Source organism: Falco naumanni, chromosome 9 (genome assembly GCF_017639655.2).
Source record: "Falco naumanni isolate bFalNau1 chromosome 9, bFalNau1.pat, whole genome shotgun sequence".
In the NCBI taxonomy this organism is placed as follows: domain Eukaryota; kingdom Metazoa; phylum Chordata; class Aves; order Falconiformes; family Falconidae; genus Falco; species Falco naumanni.
Genome location: NC_054062.1, coordinates 1,548,856 through 1,575,518, shown reverse-complemented (window position 1 = coordinate 1,575,518; position 26,663 = coordinate 1,548,856). Strand labels below are relative to the sequence as shown.

The window sequence follows — 26,663 nt, the reverse complement described above, 5'->3', positions numbered from 1 at the left end:
TCCTGCAGAGAAAAGCAGCGAGAGGTTCATTTTTCTGACAGCTCACTTATGATGTACAGTCATCTGGCAAAGCAATTTTTATTTTTTTTTTCCCCTCCTATTTATGAGGGCCGAGGGAGTACAATGCTGCAGAGGAACAGTTATTTGCAGCCAGGATGCCATCATTGCTGCTGGGACGGGGTGTCCTTCCCCCCACCCCCCCGCCCGCCTCTGCAGCCCTGGTCGCTGGGAGCAAAGGCTCCTGCAGCAGGCGGGGAGCTCTGACTCTTAATGTGCTACTGTTTTAATCAACGTATGTGAAAATGCATTGGCTTCTCAACGGTGTTTAGATTGTTAAATCATGTTTGATATTGAACTTGTGGCTCAGAAAGAGTGTAGTGCTTGCATTGGTTTAGGGGGAAAGGAGGAGGGGGGAGAGAGGGGTTACTGCTGCTCGCTAGTAGATGTGGCTGCACGTGGCTGTGTATCGGATGGAGCTGGCACGAGCAGGCAGCCGCGAGGAGCCCGAGGAAACGTCTGTAGCTCAGGGATGTGAGTGGTGCCGGGGGGGGTTGGGGTTTGGGCCCCAAAACTGCAGCTTGCCAGCAGCCGCTCTGAGCTACGCTCGGGGTCCACGGGCACGCTGAGCTCCTGGGTGGCTCTGGGGACCTAAGAGTTATGGCTCCTTTATGCTTGTAATATTCTCTGCTAGCTGGAAAGGAAACGTTAGAGATGTGCAGGTAATTACTAATTGGTTGGTAGATTGCTCACAGGGTACAGCCAGAGCCCAAGCAGTGTCTGTGGAGCGGGGACCGCCGTGCCCGGGGCAGCAATAGGAGATACCTGGGAGACAGAAAGAGGCGCTTTGGGAGCTGGAAGGGAGAACAGATGGCACGGGGAATGGCACGGTGCCCTTCGGGGGGGATAAGAGCAGTCGGAAATGGAATCAAAGACTCGGTCATGGGCATCCTGAATCCTCTGGTGAGGATCAGATTTCCCCAGGGGATCATTAAGCAGAGCCCCATGGCTGCTGGAGGAGCAGGGACTCCGGGAGAGCCGAAGTGGCCTGTGATGATTAGAGGTGAGTTGCCCCCAGCTGGGCTGGGCTGGAGGCGATGTAACACCTGTCCCTGATGTAACACCTGTCCCTGATGTAACACCTGTCCCTGATGTAACACCTGTCCCTGATGTAACACCTGTCCCTGATGTAACACCTGTCCCTGATGTAACACCTGTCCCTGATGTAACACCTGTCCCTGGGCGGCCAGAGACGGGGCTGGGGGGCTGGCTCCTCCGGCAGCCCTGCTCCAGTCTCGCCTCCCCACAGGGGGGCTGCCCGGGGTAAGCACAGTGGTGGTTTAGCTGCGGGAGCTGGTGTGGAGGTGCCCTGGCTGGGGTGGTGCTGGGGTGGTGTGCACTGGTGCCAGTATGAGCCCTCCTCCAAAAATGGGGGTGGGGTGGGTAATGAAGAGCTCATGCTAACAGGTCCCCAGAGGTAAGGGCAGAGGTGCAGCCCAGTGGGCAGAGCATCCTCCGGCCCGGCTGAGGGATTTGCTGTGGGTTTGTAGGGAATTTGTTTTCCCCCGTGGGAATGCCTGCCTGTTTCACACCTCTGAGGCTGGGTCAGTGGTTGCTGGTGCCTCTAAGGGTAGTGATGGTGAAGGTGACAGAGGACCTGACCCAGTCTGTTACCTGTACATCTGCTCTCATCAACATGCAAAGTTTCCCTAGATTCTTTATTTATAAAAATCTTTGCTGTTGAATGAACCGTCATGCTAAGTTAAACCAATACCAAACTGGTGGCAAAGATGCAAACTCGAAGCAGTCCCAACCTTTTTCTGTTCTGCCGGCTGTGCTGGCACTGCCCCGTGACAGGGGCTGAGCAATGCTTTTCCACCGGTTGTTTTAACCCCCCGTGGCTCCTGGCCTGGTTGCTGGTGGAGGGGATGGCCAGGGTCCCAGGCAGCAGCTGACATGGCTCCTGTTTGAAAGAAAGCACCTTCCAGATGGACGTTTGGCTCTGGTTTAACTGTGTCAGTCCCGAAAACGTATACCAGCGAAACATGCCCAGCTCCTGCTTTTTCAAGCTGTTTGGTTGCCCTCCGAGGACAGCAGTTGCTTGGGTCTTGAGGGATGTCCTCCGTGTCTGAAACAGCAATGAAAGGTGTTTAGGTTTCAGTGCAGAAAGGGTTAATGCTCGTGGGTGGAGGTTGAGTTGAGGCTGCTTACCTCAGCCTAAACCAGGAGATCTTCCTGCCGGGAGCAGCTTCTCCAGCTTCAGTGTGGGAAAGCCGTAAGAGGCCCTCTTCCCGTCCAGCTAACGATCTGCAGTAACGAGAGCTTGGCCTGCCTGCTCTCCGGGCTGCCAGCCAGGGCAGGGTCTGGGCCCTGGGTGCGTCTGGCAGCCGGTGGTCCTGCCCTGGTGGGGTCTGTGCTGGTGGTGCTGGGCCTCCTCCTGCTCCAGCGCTGACGTGGGGTGGGCGAGGAGGGAGTGGGGACTTTGCAGTGCAATAGGTGGTCCCGATGGGTGGGCTGAGCCGGTCAGGCATGTGGCAGGAGCCAGCAGCAGTGCCATGTGCAGCTGGTGAGCAGCTTGTGGCATCGTTGCCCGGGGCTGGTAGTCCCCAGCGGGCATACCTGCTCCGCGGGTTGCTTGGCCTTGGCTTTGCTTTGTTGAATTTCAGTTTGCTGCTTTGCCAGTGAGGCTCTTAAGCTGCGGTGGGTGTAAATCTCAGGAAGGTCCCTGCAGACCCGGGAGCCAGAAGAAGCGTGTCCCTGCAGCAACTGCCTTCCTGTGGTGCAGCATCAGCTCAGCCTGGGAGCAGCGGTGGCTCGTGGAAGCTGCCATGTCCCTGGCAGGGGGTGCAAGGAACCGCTTGCTGTTGGTTGTTTTCCTTGTTTGCCCCTGGTTCTGGCTGACATCTTGGTGGATGATAACTAAGGGTGTAAAGAGGTCCTGCCCGTTGCCTCCTGCCTGTGTGGGTAAAACTCTAAGCCTGTGTGAGCCACCTTCTCCATGCTGAAGCCCCATTAATGTGCTTGGTCGGGTCTGGAGAATGAAGGTCCAGTCTGAACATGTGCGGGACTGATCCTCATGTCCTGTTTGGTCAACTCATGGGTGAAGCTCAGGAAAGAGCCACCTGTGTCCTCCTGCCGGGGCCTGTTACCTCTCCTCCTGCGTGATCAGAAAGGACAGTGCCCGAATCTGGGGAGCAAGAAATGCTCCAAGAAGGTCAGACTGGAGTCCCCAGCAGTAACAGCAGGAGATGCTATTTAGGGAGATCATCCTAAGGACATTGCACGTGAAGCGATCTTCTCCCTTCGCAACCTGCCAGTGGGTTTCTCTGACTTGCAAAACACGTGCAGCATCTGCCAGCAGATGAGGCACAGGCAGGTTTTCTCTGTGTGCTTTTACCCCGCGCACTGGAGATGGCAGCAGAGCACTGCTGGCTCCTGTGCATCTCAGGTGTTTAAATGTGCTTTTTCTCCCTTCATGTCTGAGACAGCTAAAAAGTTGGAGTATTGATGATTTTTTTTAAAGCCCTTGATGTGCTTGTGATGTTCTGGTCAAAATATGGATTGGCTTTTATGTCTTAAACCATTCATCAAATTGCGTTTCCGTTGATTTTCCTGGGATTGTTGTTGTTTTTTTCTGAAATTCCAAATCTAATAGCAGATCTGAAAGCCAGAGGCAGCTATTAAGTCATCTGGCCTTACCTACCGTAGAACACAGGCCATGCAGCCCCGTCCTCTGGGCTCTGTGCTGAGCTGGCGTTTAATTAAAGCAGATTTCTCTGCCTAGAGACTGCGTTTTTCTGGGGAATGGGAAGCCACCTGGTGACTTCCCTCGTAGGGTTTGCGTGTTGAAGTGTCTCACGCTGACTTGTGACTGTAACTGAAATGTGCAGCTGTTGTTGGTTTTAATCCTGTTTCTTGGTTGGCTTGGTGGGAGCTCACAGCGTCTGCTGTCCAATCTTCTGGCCTCTAATAGAACCAGTGAAAGGCAGGAACGAAGCGGGTCAGGTGTAGGGTGTCCTCGGGGACGTGCAGGACCTCTCAAAGGCTGTCCAGCTCGGTGGTGTGACTGAGTCCAAACACACCCTGCTTCATCCGCTTGGGTTGTTAGCTTCCCGCAGTGATTGTAGGGTTCTGGAGAAAGCTGAAGAGGTGCAGGGAACTGCGGGTAGGTGCACAGACTTGCTTCAAGGCCTTGCAAACAAGAGCGTTGCAGGGTGTGAAGCTCTAAAGATACGATCTCCAGGAGATTTGCCCTACCTCAACCTGTGTTGTGAGATACAAATTTATTTAAGTAGCAAAACATGACATCATGAGGTGCCGAGGGAGGGACGGCTGCAGATGTGCCTGTTCTCATGTGGTTTCTCTAAACATCCGTTGGTGGCCACTGGCGGAGAGAGGATGCTGAGCTGGGGACCTCTTTGGTCCAGCTTTTGAGCTTGTGCTGCAGTGAGTGCTTGCAGGTGCAGGCTGGCAGCCTGTCTGGCCCAGCGCTGGGGAAAACGTCTCCTGGCAGCACCTATAAATTGGAGGTGACATGTTCAATACAACGCGCTGCCTGCAGTGGTATATCACCTCGGAACTTAGCTCAAGGTGCACAAGGCTGGGTGGCCCCGGTGTCTCACCTACCCTGTAGAGATGCATTTAGCTCGCTCCGAGGTAGTGCTGCGAATTCGGCTGCCGGCCTCAGTGACAGATCTGGGGTGTCTAACAGTTGCCGACATTGTCCACCTCCTGCCCTCGTAGCTTACGCTGCTGAGTGAAGAGAACAACGTTTCTATTTAAAAACAAATTTTAATTAAACCTCGAGCCAGTCCAATAAAAGATGAAGTGTCTTTGTAAGTTGAAATGATAAAAGTGAAAACAAATAATCTTTATTTGTGGTGCAGCTTTCGTTTTTGGTTTGAAAGAATCTAGTGTTTCATAGGAGTTATTTGTAGAGGGACAAGAATAACTTTCTGGTTCAGTTCTTGGCTAAAGCAGAGTTTGTTTTGATTTGTGTTTTTTTAAAAAACAAACTTTTAAATAGTTTTTGGCTTGAGTTTTTATTGGAAATCCAATCCCCTTACACGCAGATTTTTTTAATTGTTTCTATGAAAACCAGCATTGAGTGGAGGAATGTTGTTCTAGGCTGCGCACATTCTGCAGCCCAGCGCAGCCGGCTGTGCACCCCCTCCCCGCTGCCAGCCGGTCCCAGGAGGTACCTGAGCAAAGGAACTGGTGTCACTGGGTCTGGGGCATGCGGAGCCCCCTGCTTCCAGCGCGGGGGGAAATACAGAGCGTTGCTGCAACGTCTCACTTGAGCTGCACCACGAGAGGGCAACGCGAGGCCACGAATCCTCTGCTCCTGCCTGGGGAAGCTGGTGGGAGCCTCGGGAGAGGGGGACCTGCGGGAGAGGGAAGCCCCCCCCGCGCTGTGCAGAGCAGGACCTGCGGGAGGGGGGTGGCAGTGGCAGCCCTGGGTGCCCGCACAGCAGCAGTGCCACTTGCAGGTGGTTTGCTCAGTGGGGAGCAATTTTGTTGGCATTTGTTACGTTCCTGCCGGATCCTTCTCTGTCTGCCGGATCGAGGCGGAGGATGCTGCTGTGGGCCTGGGTAGTGCTGTGGGGCTGTGCCCTGTTAATTAACGTCCGCCAACATCCAAAGCAGCAAAGGGGCTGAAATTAGTGTGAAATGCATTTCCTAGCAGAGCTTGCTCGGGTGCTGTTGCTGCAGGTCTTAGAGCAGGCTTGAGGTTTCTGCAGCCGAGACGTTTTACACCGTCCCCTGCAGAGTAACTGGGAAGGCTTCACTCCGTACGCAGAAGGCGGCGACGCTGATGTGGGGTCCCTGGCAGCCTACAGCCCGCCTTGCCCAAATCGCATTGCGGCCACGGAAAATGCAGTTGGGTGTGGGGTCAGAGCCCCCCCTGCGGAGGGTGGCTGACCGGGGGGCTCCGCGGAGCATCCCAGGCGGAGCCAGGTGCTGAACCGTGCTGTGCTGGTGGCATCCGCTGCTTCAGGGCACCCTCCTGCTGCGCTGGCAGGGCAGGGGATGCAACATGAGTGTAGCAGGATACTGAGCTGGAATTGAGAGCAAAGAAGTAATTCCCAGCTCATCAGTGGCAACGTGAGCAGAAATGACCCTGTGGAACCAGGCGATGGCTTTAAACTCTTCTGCCGTGGCTCTGGGAATGGGTGGAGTAGGCTGAAAATGCCTTAAAACTGGCCTTGAATGGTTGGGTTTTCAGAGGGGGGGTTGAAAAAAAGTGTGTCGGCTGGAGGAGGGATGAGCAATCCCTGTGTAACAGCCGCACTCCTGCTGGGAAGGGGATTCCCTACCGGAGGCGGCTGCTGACCGGCACCCCTGGTCACGCTGGGCCGAGCTGTGCCAGGGCCACCATGCTCACGACCTGGCTCGGAACAAGGGTTCAGTTAAACAGTAGCAGGAGCTCAGGCAAAACAGGGCCGCTGTCAATTCAAAAGTATGCAACGGCAGGAAAAACAACCCATGATGAGTTAAAGAACTGACTCAGGCCAGCAAAGGCCAGTCCTGAAATAGACCTCGAAAGGGGCTTGTTGAAAAAGCTTCCATCAGAACAGTTTCCTGATGGAGAATTTGGCATTTCTGCTCAAAGAAATCTTTCAAGAAAAGCATCTGCTTCTGTGGAAAATTTCATCTTTTTGGGTTGGAAAAATGGAGCATGTGAAAACTGAAATCTTTCAGTCCAGCCATGCGTCGTGCCAGCTTTCAGGCAGGCTCCACCTCTGTGTTAAGCTCCACTTCTCATTCCTGTGGTCCTCCACTCATCTTCGCAGGAGGGGAAGCCCTCCTAATATGAAATCCACCCCTCCCCACCTCCCCACTTCTCTTAGCAACTGCCCCCCGCGCTGCGAAAGCCTCCCCCTCCACGGGAGGACTGTAAGGTCAGCTTTTGGAGCAGTATGTGTGGCAGCTCCTCCGGGACACCAAATGCTCTCCACTGCCTCCACACCCTGTCCCTTCTGACACAGGCTTCTGGGAAACCCATCTCCATCCCGTGGTGATGTTTTGTGCATCCTGGGAGGTGGCTGTGACTGGACAGCCAGGAAAGACAACTCATTCTACTGGACTCATTTGTGACTTTACCAAATTATTTTGCAGCGAATGGTTTATTTTCCAGGTGTTTCTGTATCTGCTTGCTGCCTCCTTCCTCGTTTCTGTTCCTATCCCTGAGCACCCACCCCTGATGGAAATCTAAGTAGATGGAGAAGTTGCCTACCCAGGTCCATGCAGCAGGGTCCCAGCAAGCCCTAGGACCTGCGCTGGCCGAGTCGGGCTGTTTGCCCCGTGAAACCAGCTTTGCTGGACTCCATTGTCCCTTCCTTCACCAGCAGTGAGAACTTTTCAGAAAAAAGTCCAGAAAATGGGAAGGCGTGGGAGGGAGCAGCGTTACTGGTAGGAGACCAGGGTGAGACCTGAGACAGGGTGTTGAGGAGGGCTCAGAAGAGGCTTCTGCTTTATGAGCCTTAACCCTTCCAGTTACAGGGCCTAGGATAAACGTGATGAAAGGGAAGGAGATCGGTTTGTGCTAGAGATGGAAATAAACAGTTTAAAGCACATAAATGGTCTAAAACCTGTTAACTATGCAACTGCCCTTCAAAGCAGGCTTGCTGCCCCACTGCTGAAAGCTAAGGCTGCTTCTGGAGGCAAGGTGTTGGGCTCCAGCAGTGCACCAGGGTACGCTGTGGTCGGCAGTTCCCGTGTTTCTCAGGCTATCTTCTACTGGTGCCTTGAGCTGGAAAAACCATAGGGCAAGGGCTCTTTGGTTTTTAATGTCAGTTCTGCTTCTGCATTCAACTGGTCCCAAGAAGAGGAAGCAGTCATAAAGGTGTTGGAGGTCCAGAAGACAGTCTGGGTGTCAGAAGCGTTGGTGTAAGGCTTGGGCAAGGGAGGGTTGGTTTGCTTTTCTGACGTAATTCTGTACAAAAGACCAAGCTGTAAAAAAGGAGGTTCACCTAGCCTTTGAGGAGACCCGCAGAGGAGACGTGGGTGGGTTTGGGTTCTCATTCCAGTTCCCACTGTCACTTCTGCCTGGTTTTCTCCTCACGGTCATTGCTGTGGGTAGATGCTGCTCACTCGATGGTGCTACGATGTGCCACGTGCCTAAGACTATGCAAAGCTTTGAGGTCCTTGGGCAGAAGGACTTGCAAAAATGTTGAAAAGAAACAATCATATGGAAGGATAGCCATTATAACATAGAATAACCTAGGTCTGAAACATTACTTTGATACACAAATGCTTCTGTCCATTTTTGAAATAATGCCTTCAACGCTTTTCCAAGTCTGGAAAAACTGCTGGGCACTTGCAAGAACAGATACTTACGTTCACACTTAAGTGCCTGGACCTGAAAATAGTGGGGGAGAAATGCCCTAAATCCGCTGTTCTCCGGCCCCCCCTCGGCGGTGGGCTGGCTGGCTGCAGTCGGCAGCGGGAGTGCCCCACGTTGGGGTCCCCTCACCCCGAGAGCCGTGCTAACAGCATGGCTGTAACTCCTAGCAGCTCTGTGCCTGCAGAAAAGCTTTGTAGAAAGGTGGGTTTGTGCATGTGTGTGGTTCTTCGATGCCTGGGCATTGTCGTGAGATGGGCTCGCAGCTGATGTGAGCCGGGGGCTGAGCTGAAAACCTGCTTGGACCCTGGGACGAATGTGTTTTCCCCACGTGAACTTTATGAAAGGACTTCTCAGTCCATTTAAGAAAACAAAAACGTGTTAGGAGCAGAGGCTTGGCCAAAGCTTGGGGTGCCGGTGTGGAGACTGGAGGGAACAGAAAAGCTTCAGTGGAGAGCATTTTCTAAAAAAACAACCCAGGTACAGGCCAGGCTTGTGTTTCTGTACCAGCACAGGGTCTGTTTACCAGCCTTCCCCTGCCTGTAGAGAAGCAGGGAGGCGTTCGAAAGAGAAAATAGGAAAGAGCCCTCTGTCCCAAGAGCTGCCGTGTCCTGGTTGCTGGTGTCTTGGCTGATGAAGGCCAGTGAGAGCACGGGCACAGCGCTGCAGAAGACAGATGCATTGTTTAACAGCAAGGCTGGTGTGAGAGCTGCTGTGGGAGCCAGCGCTGGCCCCGGGGCAGGAGCAGCAGTGATGGAGAGCCCTGCATGCAGCTCCCTGCTGTCCCCGTCGGATGTGCTATGCCTGTTGGCAGGAGACAAAGTCTGATGAGGGTCCCAGGAGGCTTCCCTCTCCTCCCCGCAGTGTGGGCCTGAGTCTATATTATGATAAAGCCATTCAATCGATTGTATTTATGTGCCAAATTTCCCTATAGCCCTTGGGACGGTGTGCTGTTGGTAAAAGCAGCCCCTTCTCTTCCAAGTGGCCGGAGCACCCTCTAACACCGGGGAACTATTGATTCTTCCTCCATTACCAGGACTTGAGAAATGAAACCAAGACGGAAGGTACCGGCTTAACGAACTGGTAACGTCCCAGTTGATTTTTGTCTGCATTTGCTTCCTGCAGGCTCAGAGCACCAGTTAACCCGCACCCCACCCCCCCCACCCCTGTGCCCTGAGCAAGGCAGTCCCGAGGTCAGGCTCTGTTGTGCTGGGGGCCATGCTCCCCTTGACAGTCTGCAGCATGAGAAAGGGATTCAGTCCAGTGTATTGGCATTCGTGTGTGGTGGTTGTATTAAAAGTACTTGCTGTCAGCCTAGCCATCACTTATAATTGGCTTTTATTTTTCCGTGCGCCTCCTGGCAACAGCAGCTCTTCCCAGGCTGCTAGTGGGGTGCTGGGTCGGGGAAGGCTGCTCTGTGCATGAGAAGTATGTGGAAGCAGTCAGAAATCGCTCAGAAAGGGTAATGTGGCCCCTTACTACCTGTCTCTAGGTTTGCCTGAGCATCCCACCAGGAGCATTTCCCACTGCAGACTCGCTGTCGAGCACTGGCAAAGGTCATCTGTGTTATGGCTGGGTGGCTTCTGATGCGCTGGGGAAAGTGCATCAGGCTTGGGGTGGGCAAGTTTGCAGTTGCTTGCTTACGGTGCAACCAAGTTACTATGCAATCACTTGTTTATTTTGGGGAAGGTGGAGGGAGGCTGCAAAAAAAAAAAAAAGGTTTTGTTGCATTGCTGCATGGCCATGCTCAGTGGAGAAGTGCTCAATATAATGTGTTTAGGCCTGAAAACAGCTCTTTTTTAAAATTATTTATTTATTATGGTGGAGTTATACATCACAGCTACATAAAAAGCAGCAAAATGCGTGGAGAGTAGGTGAGTTCATAGTATATTTATACTAACGATGCTGTGCAATGCAGATGGGCTGGGAGAAACTTCTGCAGTTGCAATTTCAAATGTTAAAAGCATAGATCCCTTTGGCTCAGGGCCAGTGAGCAGCACGTGGGGGTAAATTCGCCCCCGAGAGGTGGCTTGGCCAGGTGAGTGCCACTGATTTGCACAGTAAGAGTTACGTCACCTGGGCCAGCTATGTGTCTTCTGTTTTGAGGAGATATGCTAAGTTTCGGGGTATCCTAAGATACAAATCTTCTACTAGTTCTGAGCTGCTGTCAAGAACCCTTTTAGTAGTTTGGGTTTTTTTATTTTACCCCTAATACTGGAGCAACTAAACTTGTGAGCACCTGAAAGTCAGACCAAGATTTTGTTGAAATAATTCCCAGAAGAATTTGAGATGTCACTGATGTCTAGGATACATAGACTAGACATTACCAATTCCATTTGATTGAACTTTTATGTTTGCAAATAGAATAATCTAATGACCTAATTTCTGAAGGAGGCCTGTTATTTATTAACCGTGATGTAAATTCTACCAGCATCGGAATAAAGAACATTGGGCTTTTGAATTTCTGCTATTTTTAAAGATCAAAATCTCTAGGGCAATTAATCATTTTTCTGACATTGAATTCAGTCATGTGTTATAGCAACAAAACCTCATATGAGCAGTTTATGATGCAACATTAACTTGTCAGCAAGAAGGACAATTCATGACTGTCTATGAGTAGCAAGTGGCAGGCATTTGGACAACTGTCCTATAGTTTTGCAGGCATCAGCAAATTCAGTCTGCAGAGTTGATGTAGACAGAGCATAATATACACTTTTGCTCATATATATTAAAAAAAACCCAACAAAAAATATAATCCCCTGCCAGGAGTTTCCACTTATTTTCCATAACGAGAGCTGGAGGGTCTGTAAAAGCTAGCCTCATAAAAAGAAATTGCATTGGATTAATTTTTCCTTTACAAGGAAGATGGAAGAAATTTGAGTTTGTTTGGATGCACGAGTCTTCCTAAACCTTCGTTTACCAGCAGTGTTCGTGCAGTGAGGAGGGCCCTTGCTCACCGGCAGGGACGGGGCGAGCAGAGCGGTGGTGCCACCGTTAATGCCGTGATGCCAAGGGCATGGGCAAACGGGGTGTGGGAGCACCAAGAGCCGCGGAGCAAAGTGTGGTTTTCCAAAGAAGCGGCGACCTTGGCACGCCAGCACACTTGGCTATTTTCAGGAGGGGAGTTGAGATACCAGAGGAAAGAGCCGAAAAAGCATGGAAGGAGCAGAGGGGACGCTTTGCTGCTCTGTGGTGGGGCTTTGAAGGGTCCTTACGAGTGCAGGGAAGTGACTTTGCTTGGGTGCTGTAGAGAAAATCAAAAGATAAATGCAAAAGGAGGAATTACCTGGGGGGAAAGCAAACATTAAAAAGTCTTTATGGTACTGTTCCAAGCCGATATGCACTGAGGCGAAGCTGCTGCCAAGGCCAGAAGAAAGGCGGTTGCAGTAATGTGACTGTGAGCTAACACATGGACCTGAATGGGGATTTTGGCCGGGTGGAGACAGGGATTTTGGCAGGGTGGGGGAGTGCAGGAGGCCACGTTCTTGAAGCAGTAAACCCTGTGCAGCTACTGTGCTTGGGTCTAGTCTGGGAGCAGTGGGCAAGCCGAGTGAGTCGGAGCAGCAGCCAGGTCGTTGGCAGGAGGACTGGGAAGGTGGTGGTTCACTGCAACCAAAGACATGGTGGGGAGGTGTTCTGGGATGGGGGGGGGGGGGCAGAGAGGTGGAGAATATTTAACTGGAGTAAGGCTGAGTTGAAGCCTCTGACTATACTAGAGGACATGGGTGGGAAATCAGAGGCAGGTGAAGTAGCCTGGGGTTGCTTGATGTGTTCCATGAGGCAAGATGTTGAAAATTAAATGTTGATGGAGGTGACTACAAAGTGCTCTTCTGCTCATAAGTGGGTTTGGTCTCAGCCTTAATACAGGAGGCGATGAGCTAGTGAAAGTGTGGGGGTAGTGCTGGCCTTCACCCAGACACACAGAGCAGGCTGAAAACGCCCAACCTCGTGGCGCCCACTCCCCGCCCGTCAGTGGGGGGGTTGGGACAGAGTGGGACAAGCAATGCTACGGAAGCCCGCTGTCAGTGGGTAGCGGGGGTTTTGAAACATAGCTGGAAAAGAAAGCATAAATGCCGTGATGGGAGGCGATGTAATGCAGATGCACGCACGATGCCATGTGCACGGCGTGGCTCCGCGGCACTTCTCCGGCGCGCCGAGGTACCTTTGTGGCCTGGGAGGAGGCTGCGCGGCTGCTTCCATGCAAATGGCTGCAGTTTGAATGGGATCCGTGGGCCGTGTTTATGGCATGTCCTGGCTGCTCCTCCCTGACCACAGATCACACCCTTTTTCCAGCTGGGGGATGCTGGCCTCATTCTGCTCATTGGGAGCAGAGACACAAACTACTTAGGTTTAAGCTGGATAAAAGAGGCTTCTATAGCAGCAACTTATGATGGAAAGCATAAGTTACATACCATTCGGGGACGGGAACATATGGCCTCCAGTGTCTTCACATACCTCCCAGAACACAGTCGTTTTTGTCTTGTTTGTCTCAGATCAGTTGATTGCTGTAATGTGTCGAAGACTGACTTATGAAAGACACAAAAGCAAATTATCCCGATCAAAGGAAACAGAGGGAGCATAATGAGAGATCAGCTTAGTGGAGCTGGGAGCTGCGCAGTGTCCCGAGACTCAAAGAGGAAAGACAAGAATAAAAGTAGAAACTAGATCAAACAAATAGGCATGCCTCCAAAAGTAATAGAAGGAAGAATCATTGTGAATGAGACCAAACAGGCAGCCAGCCACTGCCTACTGCAGCAGGAGGCTGATGTTCAAAGGTGCCAGAACATTTCATGACTTCAGCATGTCCACCCAGACCTGCACGGCTGCACTCTGAATTGCAGTTAGTGCTCCGCGGTCACTGGTGATGGCATGGGCTCACACTAGAGGTACTTGGATAGTTGGCTGCGATAAAGTTTACCCTGAAGTACCCGGAATAGGGCTAAAGAGGTTTTTGAGCACCGGTTTGTTCTTGGCTCCCTTCAAGGACTCCTGGGGATGAGTGAGGTTACACGGAACTGAAAGGGCAAACGTGGTACTTGGCTTTAAAAAAGGCAGGAGGGGAGAAACCAGGAACTGCAGAGCAGGGCAGCTTACCTCTGGTTTCTGGAGTAAGGGAATGCCTAAGGGATAACAAGGATTTGTTGAAAACTAAACCTGTTAAATCAAGCAAGTTTGCTTCAGTGATACGGCATGAGGGTTTGTGGGTGTGGAGGAACAGTAGGTGATGATGTAGGCAAGATTTTTTTGATGGTTTAGTGTTTGATGTTCTTGTAAACAAGCTAGAAAAACGTGGTGTAGACTGTGACAATGCATATATGCGTAGTTCGTTTTTACAAATTACGCTGAGAGACTATCACCAGGCTGGAGGTACGAAGATGCTCCAAGGAGGTCCAGAACAGTGCAGTGGTGCTTGGCCTGGGTTTTAGGACCACTTTATGTATGAATTAATGAACTGTGTGATGGGATAGGACATTGTCTTCTACAAGTTGCAGGTAACCCCGAAGTGGAAAGGTCTCAGCCATGCTGGAAGATGGAATTTGTGCTTAATCCTGAGAGAATCCCTCCTACAGGAGAAAGAAACCCTGCGGGTCTCTAAACAAGAGTAAATATATGTGGGAATGGTCTGTCGCGTGACCGCAGGGTGGAAGAACTTGCCACTGCAATCCTGCAGAAAATAACCCAACGTTTCTGTGAATCACAAACCGAGCATGAGTCAAAAATGTTGTACCCCTGTAAGAAGGGGAGGGAGCAAATTCAGCGCCGTGTGGAGGTGTTCCCCACCGGAGCACGGTGCCTGTGAAGCCCTGTCCCATGCCCCATGCTTGGGAAAGACCGAGCCAGCTTTGAACTCGTGCTGAAGGAAAAGGGTGCGAAGTCGGTCCCGAGGCACGGAGGTGAATGGTCGGGGTGCTGGCTTCACCGCAGGGTCCCCAGGAGCTGCCAGGGGGTGGGAGGGGAGATAAAGGGAAGGTGCCACAGTCAGAACCGGGAAGAGTTCACGGGGATCCCTAGGTGAATGAGCTTTTTCAGCTCTCGTGCTGTCGTTTGGTGGGAGTGTTGGGGCAGGAGGAATCAGTAGTGTGGCAGCCAGTGCTGACTCTGCTTCTGCTTACCACGGTGCTTGGGCAGGGAGGTGACAGTGGTGTCTTCACCTGCTTTTCCCCCAGTGGACTGCTGGCAATGCCTAGGGTGTAACTCCCTGCACCTGCTGCTTGGGAATTTCTCCAGATCCTTCCCGGTTGTAATGAAGTGGCTCTGCCCTGCGCTTTTCCAAGAGACAGAATAACTGGTGATAATATGCACACACTGAGAGACAAGTTAACCTGTACAATGTCAGCGGTTGTCAGGCGGTGTTAACAGTACAGAAACAGATTCCACTGCAAATGTGATCGAGGGAAGCAAACTAGCCACCCATACGGTTAGCCTCTTTCAAATGCAAATCTAGATACCGCTTTTATTTTTGGGGGAAGCTGAATTTTGGTTCAAAATGTATCAGTTTGAGCTTGCTTTTGGTCAAACCCAATAAATGGCTATGGATTAAAATATTTGTTCTGAGTGGGGAAAGACATGAGTTTTTTCCTGAAGTTAGGTGGTTTTCAAGTAGGAGTCACAAGTGAAAATCCCTGTTTCGGTTGTACTGGTGAGGCTTTTCAGGCCTACCCTTCTAGTCCCAGAGGCAACCAAGAGTAAATGTTAAGTGGTGGATTTTCAGAACAGAAATAATTCTTTCTCTCGATGAGTGTTTCCTTTGTGCACCGGCAGTTTATTGTCTTGTGCAGCCTAAAATGGATTAGATAGAACTTCTTTTTTTTTTTCCTTTTCTGAGGTCTTACCTAAAAAAGGCCTGATTCAAAGCAGCCCATGCTGTATTCTTAAATATAATAAGTCATAAGAGCACTTCCCTCACCCACAGGTTAGTATGGTGTGTCTGTTGTTGCCAGTTAGCGAGATCTGTTCTAAGCACTTTTGGAGCAAAGTCAGATAAAAATGTGACCTCGGAAAGCACCGCTGCTGAGACTGCTCCATGGGTTTTCCAGGGAAATGTTACTTTTCAATTCTGCCAGGAAGAAAAAGCAGTCCTCCACTAAAAGAAGAATGAATTATGCTCTCTAGAGCAGTTCTGGTAGAGCCCAGGACGGGGGCATGCTGATGTTGTGCGGATCTTCTTACAGGAGAAGATATTGCTGTTTATTTTGTGTCTGTTTAACAATGTGAGCAGAGGTGCCATCCTGGCGCTGCCGAGTATCACCGACAGTCTGCCTGTGTCCACCTCTGCGGTGATGTAGGTTCTCATGGTGCTGCTGCAAGTGTTTAGGGATGCTAGAGCACCTGGAGGCTTGTGCCGTTATCTGCGATTGCAGCGTTAGCTTGTTGGGGTGCAGGCTGGCTGCTGCTAGGAACTGGCTGCAAAGCACAAATGCTGCGCCTTACGTTGTGAATTAGTGTGCAAAACCAGGCACCGTGTACATCTGCAGGAACCTCTTTTTGCACAGTGTCAAAGAAAGTCTCTCAAAGCCCCCACGAAGCTTTGCTTTACAGAGCCAGGGCAAGCCAAGTAAGCGTAGCGAGGTTATATTTTAACACAGATGAACTATTTCAGCTTTTGGTATTTCTCCAAGGGATGCCAGCTACTTGGAAACAGAGGAGCTTGCTTATTCCTGCGTTCCTCTCTTGTCCTGTGCTTCAAATTCCAGTGCACTGATGGCACAGCCAGAAATGACCTGGCTGGCTTCTAGCAATATAGACAGCAATATATTTCCCTGTCTACATATTTAATGTTATCTGCACATCTTCCCCAGCTCCTTCACCGCCTGTTCCAAAGGGCACAAACGCAGACCCTGTCACCTGCAGTCTGGAACCTTATTTTTCATCATCAGATTCACACTGAAGGCAGTGAGTTTGCACCGCAATGCCTGACTTCCTCGCTGCTCCTGGTTTGTAGCCAGGGGGCCTCAAAAAGCCACCTTGCTGCACGCCAGGCAGCTGACAGCAAACCTCCTGTCAGCCCACTTGTCTCCTCAGGGAGGGTTTATCCAGCAAATTCCATAAAGTTGCCTGTAAAAAGCAGCTAAACAAGGTGCCCAGAAATGTGTGAATTTCTAACATTTTGCACTTTACTGTGCACCAGTCACTGCTGGCTGGTTTGGTCTGAAAGCTTCCCCCACCTCCTGTCTCTGGGCAATGGTTGCGCCCTGTGAGCATCCAGCTGGCTGTCTTAGGTGGGATTGCGGGGGCTCCAGTTTGTCCTGATTCTTTCCCTGTTGGCCAGTCTTTTGATAGAAACCTTCCAGGTTGGAGTAGGAGGATGACCATCTCGGGGAGCTGGCCTTTGCTTAAAGTCCAGTTCTTTCATGATAACCTATTACCCTTCCACGGCTGGCTAACGGCGAGCAGAAGTGCTGAACCCACGGCAGAAGAAGAGAACGTCTGTAACGTGACAGTCGCTTCAAGGTCAAGCCATTTGTTGGCGCATGAGTGCTTTCCTGGTGGATGTCTTTTCCTGAACGTGCCTTTTTAATTTTTTTGTCTCTGGTGGATGGTGTTGGAGCATTCCTTGGCTGTAGCATACGAACCACAAAATCCCTTGATCCCCCCTTGTCTAGTTTTGGACTTGTTTATGGAACAGAGTCTGGGTAGGTATTAGTGACTGCATTAGAAATGGAGGAGCAGAAATGTGTCATAGTATCAGACTGGATTTTCAGCAATATTTGGCATAGGTCAAAAAAAAATCATGTCCTCGTGATTGCTTGGAGGTTGTTCCAGCCTGATTGCTCTGGAGGCAGAGCGGGGCTGAGCTGGATAGCCTTAAACACGGAAAGTGAAATTTTAGCTATGGTACCTTGGCCAGTTATCCATGTTGACTTGGCTGTGGGACCTGATGGTGCAGCCGCTCGTTCAGTAAGGTGGCTTCTGTCATCCGACAGGACAAGGGTGGAAGTCTCGTCTAGCCTTGCACCCTTCCCTCCGTGTGTGTACGAAGCCAGTGGGGAAATGCCGTGTTAACCATCAACGTATCCGTTACCAGAGCTGTTTTCCTTTCATGTAATTCAGACGTTTCAGCCTCCCTCTGTCTAATGGAACAGCTTGTGACAACGCGTAGCTAGCACCTTCTGAGAGGTGATGTGCTTGGGAACACGTGAGTTTCTGCATCATCTACCATGGGCTGTTGACATAGTGTCACTGATGTATCCAGCTGATGGATCTCATGCTTTTCTATCCAGCTCCACAATACATTCAGACTGGCCAATAACATTACTGGGAGGCAAGCTAATGCAGGGGGAGGGGAAACCTCTTGTGATCTGATGACAACACATCCAAAAGTTGTGCTGCTGCTTAGGCATGCCATGAAATGGTGGTGGTCTCTGAAATGTCAGAGTCTGTGGCCTGCTGCAGGTGTTGTGACAACCTGGGAGAGCTGTTCAGCTGATTTGGCTGAACCCGCTGATGCAGCAGGAAGGTATGAAACACTCTCCTCTGAGCAGAGATGCCAAGTCTGTTCGTGTTCTGATTGGACTTAACTGGAGCTCCCTGCTGTCATGGTTCAGCTTTAATTATCCTGAATCTTGAAGGCATATGTTAATTTCTGAGTTTGTGTTGCTCAAGAGAAGAGCCTAGCATTCTTCTATAGGCTCTCACTTCATTAATGTATCATCAGCCTATAACCAGAGCATTCTCTGGTATTAAAGTGGCTCCAAGAGCAAGACAAAACCCTTTGCGGATACCAGCAGGGCTGAGCCAAGAGCCAGAGGAGTCCCCAGTCACCTCCCTGTTAAGGGAGTCTCGGAACAGAGATGGTCACCTCTCTGCAAACCCTTTCCCCCTCCTTTTCCTCCCTGTTTAAAAGAATTTTGTGACAACTAGGGATAGAGAAAAGCTCCTGCAGGCCTCGCTTCTCCTCCGTGTGTGATGCTTTCGTGCAGTTCATTCCATCTTGGTGTATTTTGGGTTTCTGGGTCGGAAGCAGTGGGACATCACCACCAAAGGCCCCTGTTGGCGAGGGCTTTGTCAGCTATAATAGAGGGATGCTTTAGGTGTCTTCTACCCCTCCCACCCCAACCTTCTGCATAAATCCTCTTTTCTTCCCAGACTGAAAGAGCTGCCTGATGAATGCTGTGGGGATTACCTGGTTGTGGTCATGAGCTGGGTGATATTTTGAGCAGGGGCACGCGAGGGCTGGGTGCGGCAGGGCTGGGGTGAAGGCTGTTTGCCTGGGCGATCTATCGTGCCTGTGTAACTCTGCAAGGACCTCGCCATGTTACACAGCAGCTTTGTGGCTGAGCAAAAATAAATGAGCGACTTATCCCACTGCCAAGGACCGTCAGTGGGAGGTCAGTGTTTGATATTTCCACACCCAAAAAAGCAGCCCCAAGCTATAATTACAGTACAAAATACCCATTCAGACCTCTCCAGCCTTCTGTTTTCATTGACTTCCATCCCCTGCTTGTACACACAGAGTCCCTTCCTTTCCAAAAGAAAACAGTATTGCTGATAAGGGACACTTATCTCGGCAAGTTGTTACAGAACAAGTGAGCTTTTGTGTTTGCATCTGATTCCTGTCACAATGTTAACAAACTCCTAGTATGGAAGCTTTATTTCCACTCTAAAGATGGCCCTTAGGGTACTATGTGAGGTGCATTATATGTCTCATAAATACTTCCCACAGATGTTTCTTCCTTCCTTAAAAAAGAAAAACAAAACAAAACAACAAACTTAAGGTTTCAGCCTTTCATTTGTTCTGTAAAGGGCTTTGAAACAATGATCCTTGGCTACATCGCACAGGGATATTTACCCTTCCCGTCCTCTCTGCTGAGAAATCACTGGCCTTTGTTCCTTTCAAAGGATTAGCCGGTGCTGGAGTCTCCTCTCCCATCCCAGTGGGTTCCCATTACAAACCGAACACTTACCCACAGCTGCAGGAGGTCGAATTTAATGTATTCTTTCCAATCGAAACTGTCGGGGCACAGCACTTGCGGCGGGTAGGAACTGTGGTACTGTGAGACGGGTTCCTCAGCCTTTGCCCTGGAAAGGCTTTCGGACCTAAGTGAGGTGCTCAGTACCTTCCAAGGTAGTCCCTGACACAGAGGAGTTTGTGGCAGAAGGAGGTTTTCCAGGGCAATTTCCAAACTACATCAGCCTTCTGTAATTCCGTGGGCTTCCTGCCGAAGAAGGTCAGACTGCTTCCTGGGTGCCAAGGAAATAACTTCCTCGCCCACCTGGGGAAGCACATCTTATAAAAGTGTCACCAAGAACCTAGAAGTCTCAGGGGTGGAGGTGGCTTTCCTATGGACTCCTGGTGAGATGACAGCGGTGCTCAGCAGGCAACGCTTCTGCCCTCGTGGCTGGTGCCCCACGCGTGCCGTATGCTGAGGCAGAGCGGGGCTGCCCTGCGACTCCCCAGAAACCCCCTGCAGCCGCACGGCGTGGAGCAAAGCGTGTTCAAGCTGAATGGCGAGTTGGTTGAAGCACTGCAATAGGAGGGTGGGAGATGGCTCTCCCAGCATGGTGTTGAAACAGCGACTCTGTATCTCCCTCCTGCAGCCAAAATCTGATGCAATTCTAATTTTGATTATCTGCGCCAAACGAACTGGAGTGAGCTGTAACTATCCTTGACAAATAAACTAAAAATGAGCTAGTTGGAAAATGTTCTCCTTCCAATCAGATATTTTTTTTTATTTTTTTTTTTTAGGGAAAACTCAAACCCAGAATATTCTAACTCTTCTGTGTCACTTTGTGTTGTGCTCTTCCTGTTCTTCAAGCAACCTCCTTGCTTGCGCTGGGTGTTCCCCAATGCGCTCCGATCTCCGCTCGTGTGGCACGGGAGCCCAGGCGGTAGGGTTGTGCGGGATGCTTTGTGCCTGGGAATGCTGCCTGTTGAGAAGCAGAGGGATTTTGAATAACTGATTACAACTTCCCGTGAGATATTTCATGTTTTGGGTTTTGTTCAGAACTTTTTTGTTTCTCTGGAAGGAAAGGTCACACAACTCTTAATCAGAAATCTGATTTTCCACTGAAGAAGTTAAAATGGGTTTTCTTTTCTATTCTGTTTTCCTTTGCCACCTTTTAATTAAAACAGCCCAGTTTAAAACAAACTACTCTTTAAAGAAGTGCTGTTGACATATCCGAAATATCCCCCATCTTTAATCCTTTTTAAATAAAGATTAAGCCTGTGGCCCCTTCCAGACACCTGCCCAAATACGAGCCTTGCAGTATGCTCAAGGGTTCAATCATTTGGACAGTTTTGGTCAAAGGAGAATTTCTATAGCCATCGTTAAAGTGTCCCTGGTCAAAGGGAATGAGAACACGAAGTCGTTCAGAGGAGTGGGAGGCTCAGTGCCTGCTCGGGGGTCTCTTTGGTGTTGGCTGGAGCAGCAGACAGAGAAGCAGGTCTTAAACTGCTGGGGTCCTACGAGTGTGCCCACCTGGCTGGTTATTCCTATGGCCCGCTCCCTATTGGGTGTGCATGTAAAGGTCTGAGAGACTGAACTAGCTTTCTCTTGTACTGGTAGTGTTCCCTGAGATATATTTAAAAGTACAAATAATTTTAAACATTTAAGTAGTCTTCAGAGGGATTACTTGCATGTCATGGCATGTAGGTTGTAGCTCACAGAGCTCTTCGTGAGGAGTTACGTATATTTTGGCCTTGCACTGTAAAAGGGAAATTGGAAGCGTAGTAAATGGCAGAGCTGGGACTATGTCCCAGATGACTCTATTGCTCTCGCTGCCTGTCCCTCACCCCACTTGGTGCCTGCATGTTGCCCTTTTCTGTCTGTAGCTAACTGCTGCTGCTGCTCAGGCTTTGAATGACCAGCGAACCTGGAAGAAGCTGACTTTTGGAATCAGAGCTATGAGGAGATGCTGGATTTCCGTAGTCTTCTGGCAGATGTTTTATGCCTGCCTCAGCGTCCCAGTTGTGCTCCAAGCCCTTTCCCAGCAAGGGGAACTCACCCCTGGGCTGCAGTGGGAGCAGGGCTTGTTTTGGGGGCAGTTTCTTGAGGTACCGGTTGGAGCTCGGCAGATGCCTTGTGCTGAAAGCCAGGGCGTGCGTTGGCAGCTTGCAGTATTCAGCAGAATAGCTTTGTTTGTTTTTAAAAAACAAAACCAAAACAAAGGTCTGTGATACTTTTGAAACAACTCCTTTGCTAATTTTGACTGTTTTGGCAGAAACAGCTTTAACACCCTTGTACACACTGTACTGCGTTAGCTGTAATGACTCTGCTGTTGTATAATCTAATTGCAAAAATGGACCAAATTCTGCCAGCGGCGTGAAGCCAGAGCACAGAACGCGGGAGCCCTAATCTCCCCAGCTTTATATCCTCCCCTCTTGCATCTACTTTTTTCATCTCCAATGAATAGAAGGCTTCATCTTTTTAAACTCCAGCAGGACAACACACATGTGGGCTGACTCTACCACAAACTCCTCAGTAACACTCTCACTGTTTGGGGGAAGTAAATACACAAATTTCAAAAGTCTTTCTGTGTGGAGAATCTGTTTGGGTTTGCACAGGAAGTGGGGAGCAGGCATATAGGTAGCAATATTAATGAAGTTTTTTATAAAGACTTCATTCAAGGCTTTCAAAGAAAATATAACTCTTATGGGACCCACAGTTTATCTGCCAAGTCCAAGAATCTGGTTGGAATTTAAAATATATATTTAAAGGTCTCTGAGAAGTAGAAGACTAGAAGTCAGAGCAGCTTGGGAAGGGTACATGGGAAATTACTGCTGGAAGAGGAGGCTGGTCCTTGGGGGCTGAGCCCTGCAGTAGGGTGCACGAGCCATCAGAGAGTCAACCCTTCTGGCTGCAGAGTAGCAGGAAGAGGGGGTGACTAGTTCAAACCCAATCACCACCTTAAACTGTTGTGCCGTGTTAAAGTGGGGAAGTAGATAGAGAAGTCCTCCTTCAGCTGATGGACACGCATATGTGTGAGACCTTGAGTTCAGATCCTTTCCTCCTTCATCCCAGGTGGGAGATGGCGGTGTTGGCTCATTTGCTGCCTTCAAAGTGCTGTTAAATGGTTTTGGTTCGTATCCTGCGTTTCCTTGTTGGAGGGATTGGGAGAAAAGAGCATGCATCGGTCAGGTAAACTGGTTGGAAAGGGAGGAAGGGATGCCCAGGCAGGTGGCAGCCCAGGGCAGCAGCTTGGCATTTGTAACAAGCCTTTTCCATCCCTGAAGTCCCTGATGTGTCTAAATCCTTTCTCTGGGGAGAGGAGAATCAATCTGAGAAGCTGTTGCTTATTATTTGGGGAAAACGGGTCCCCTGACAGGAGCACATAGGGGTCCAGTCATCCTGCCCAGGATTAGGTGGCATGTTTTAACGATCTGGGAGGATCAAGAGGTTTTGTTCCCTTCCAGCCTTGTTTGTCTCCTGGGGATAGTAAGCTGTTTCCTAACCTGCGCGGGCCAGTGAGCAGTGACCAAGGCCGGCTCGCCCACCCCATGTTCAGCCGGGGCCGGGGCTGGCTTTGCTCAGGGGCTGTAGGGATGTAACGCTCGTGTCTCCTTTGGGACGTGAACCTGTGACTTTCTCAAAATCCAGTTCTGGGGCCTGGGGTTTGTCTGTGTGCTTGCACCGTACGGAAGGCGATGTATTTGTTCACTGTCGCGGGACAGATTGTGTTAGCCTGGACGAGAAGCAAACAAGTACAGCCTGTGGAGGATCACTGTTAAAGTTGGCTGTTTACAGTAAAAGGAATACACGTGTCCTACAGCCGGGCGTCCAGGCAACGCGTGTGAGATGTCAGGCGTCCTGTGCCAGCAGGATGGTCCCTGCCCAGAAAGCTTTACCAGATGATGTGCAAATGCACTGTTTATGATGATTCTGCTCTTACCTGGCAGTGATCCAGGACTCCTCGTGCAGGCAAAGTCGTGTCGATTCAAAGTCAAAAGGCAAGAGCACAAAGCTGTGCATTGACCTTCATCTTGTTTAGAAAAACCAGCAATGCTGATTTGGAGTGAAGGCAGTCTCTCAAGGGTCTTTGACCCAGGGACAGAGTGTAGGAGGACTCGTAATGTAGGTCTGTCCAGCCTCATGCTCCCCCTCCTAGCAATAGCAACAGCAGCTAGGAAAGAGGGTAATGACCAGTATGTAATGATAATTTTTCCCCTCTGTATGTTTTTCCAGAGATCTCAGTCTTAAGGGGTTTCTCAGCTGGTGATAGTGCTTTGGATTTAACACCCATTGATGGATTTTTCTGGTTGCTTTCCACGATGCTCCGTAACAGAGGGTTTCACAGTTTAATTGCGTGCACTGCTTCACTGTGGGGCTGCTTCCCACTCGGTCAGGGTATTTTTTTGAGAGCTCTGCCCAGTTTGCAGGCTTGTATTGATACCATCAAATTGGTCATTCTGTATACTGGATGTGAAGCTTTATGTACATCAATAGCAGTTTACTGTGGTGGGAAGGGCCCTGTGAATCTTGGCTGCGTTGGTATCACAGCGTTTCTTTCACATAGTATCTCTATTCTACCTATTCCACCACATTTTCACCTTTGCTGGGTCCTGGCCAGGTGTCACTGGTTAATGCAGTGGCTTTGTTGACATGTTACTGATAATCCTCTTTTCTTTTACCAACCTCAAGCCTTGCTGTTAGCAAAACAAAATTGTATTTCTGCGACAGACAGATTTGCAGGAGAATTTTGGCTCTGTTTAAGCTGATGACAAAACTCTCAGGGATTTCAGTGTGACCTCGGTACCATATTTCCATGTAATCACGAGACTATTTCAGCGGCAGCAGGAATAACTACCTGGAGAACAGAATCAGACTCATTCAAAGAATTTATCAGGCTTTAAATAGCAACAACAAAATGGGACTCCCGTTTTTCTGGGTTTGGTGAGGAGGCATCAAACAGCACAATCCAAAGCATATCTTGAGTTCCCATCCTTTCCTGACCTTCTTTTCACCGAAGAGCAGATCTGTACACTTCAGGTCACTGCAAGACCAAATATCAGTGTTTACAGAACAAAAATAACCCATGGGTTTTTGCTGCAGCATCAAATGAACAGAAATGATTTCCAAAAAACCTTAACTTGGAAACAGATAATAAAATTACAAGGAGGCTGCTCTCAGGAGCAAGTCTACAGGGAGAATTCAGGATTCTTTTTCTTTTTAAAGGCTAAAGTAAACTCTGAAAATGCCCACCCTGTTGAAGAAGGGTTTTTTGGTGACTCGAGTGGCTGAAACACCCAAAAGAGGGTGGATATTTTGGCATGCAGGACAAGCAGCGGCTAACAGGAGCAGCAAATTTGTGACTCTCTCCATGTATAAACTGGAGGTGATTCATCCAGGTTTTTATTTTAATAGCAAGGCCACCAAGCCAGCTAAAATACATCTGAGGTGAATGCCATGGAATAAAAGGATCAGCTGAGGACAGCGGAGAGGTGACCGGCTGCCCACGCCTCGTGGTGGGTACCAAGACTCGAGGCTTGTCCGACCAGTGGTCAGGTTGCCAGGCACAAAGGAAAGAACGGGCAACTGCTGCTGCTTTGGCAGGGAGGGAACAAAAACAAGCACTAAACACTCCGGCCCTTCGGACTTTCATCACTTTTGTGTGTGTTTTGTGAAGTTTCCATAGCCCTAAAAACTGGAAACAACCTGAGGCTCTTTTCTCCCCCAAACCCAACTACTTTTATTATTTGGCTGGGGAGAAAGGAAGCTATTTCAGTAGGAAACAGTTATTTTAAGGCAATCTAGAAAAGGCAATGGCTTTTAGCCAAATTAATAACATAATGCAACTGAAATGTTGCTTTTCATGCAATGCTTCCAGTGCTAACACAATAACGCAGCGCGGTGAGTTTATGGAGCTGCTGAGCGTAACTGTGCTCCCTGCTCAGCTGCTGCGGCATCCCTCTGCGGGGGCAACGCCGGCCAGCAGAAGGGCGAGCAGACGTACCCAAAGGGCTACCTTGAGGCTTTGGACCTGCTGAAAAACAGCAGCTTTCCTTTGGAAAACTGAGCACAGCTGAGAGCCTCATGCACAGAAATTAATTTCTGATTTTAAAAAAATTTAAAAATCATATTTATTTCAGTGGATGCATCTGTGCTTCTTACTATTGATAAATAACACCCAGGACGGGTGGCAAAAGGGAGAGGCAGCTGTGTCACGGGCTGTGTGGCCGCTGGCAGCTATGCCGATCCACGCTTCAACCAGCTTTTGAGGGATCTCTTTTTCGTACTGCTTTGCAAGTCAAAAGCACACCAGGATTTTAAGGGTAAAATTAATATTAAAGATTAGAGACTGAACCCAGGTCTGCCCAACCATTCTGCCTGGACACGGGCTGATTGTGAATATATCTAAATAAGATTTAAGCTCCAGATTCCTGGCTTTTTTGTGTGTGTGTTTTTTTCTTAAATATATATAAATGAAGGTGTTTATTGCTGAAGGAAATGCAGTGGGAAGAGCACAATTTTTTTTGGCTTTCTGTCTGGCCTCCACAACAGGGGGAGACTGTGAAAAATACAAATAAATCTTTATTTCTGGACTAATTGCTCAAAGCCAGGAGCTTACAACAGGCTGAGAATAATTTGATGCAAAATACAGTTCTGTCACCCTGTTTTCACACTCCTCGTTGCTCTGCACAGCTCTCTCCCCTCTTTCCTGTTAGTTCTTCCCGTAGCCCTGTCCAGGCTATTGTAATCTGTAAGCTCATCCAAAAACTACTGAAGGACACAAAGCTTTCTTTTGACTTAATGAACTTTAGGTACCAAAGGCCTAAACTAACAGAGTCTTGCTCTCAACCCATCTGTGGAAACAAATTCAGACACAAATTCAAATGATGGTTTGGAAGCACTTTTGACTGTTTGTAGAATATTCTGAAATCCTCAGAATTCTGTTTTTTGTCCTTACTGCTGCACAAGAGTCTTCAGTAACAGAGGAAGATGGTAGTTGATCTGATTAGTTTTGGGAACGTACCTTTTGCCTGGATTTTCAGAGGCTGGGCTTGCAGCTGGTGCAGCCGATGCCCTGTTCCTGCTGCGCGAGGGGCCGTTGAGTCGTATGCCAACCACCCCCAGAACCCCTGCTGCTTCGTTTAAATAGTTGCACTGGAGGGAATAAATAAAAATTTAAAAAGTGTTTTTCCTCCCTGTCAAAACACTGTCTGATGTATTTGGCCTCTCCATCCTGCCTTGCTGCAGCGTACCAAGCCGGTCCTGCAGTCTCTCACCGAACAGCGCAGTCACAAGTGCAGGCTTTCAGCCGAGGACAGCTTTTGCAAACGCTTCCGCAGGGACCTCTTCCATAAGAGAGACGGTGAATGCCCAGCTTAACCTAGTGGGAGGAAGTGGTGTAATTTAATAATCAGTTTTCTTGTAAATGCATCTGT

At 49.6% G+C, this 26,663-nt stretch overlaps 1 protein-coding gene across 1 annotated transcript in view; it reads right to left on the bottom strand.

The window, feature by feature from the left end:
• The window catches only part of MEGF9 (multiple EGF like domains 9), a 76,152-nt gene extending 71,434 nt beyond the window's left edge, over positions 1 to 4,718 (bottom strand). The window contains exon 1 of the mRNA XM_040606590.1: positions 4,624 to 4,718. Within this exon, the coding sequence (XP_040462524.1) occupies positions 4,624 to 4,718 (95 nt within the window). The remainder of the gene's footprint in view (positions 1 to 4,623) is intronic.
• Positions 4,719 to 26,663: the final 21,945 nt, after the last annotated feature.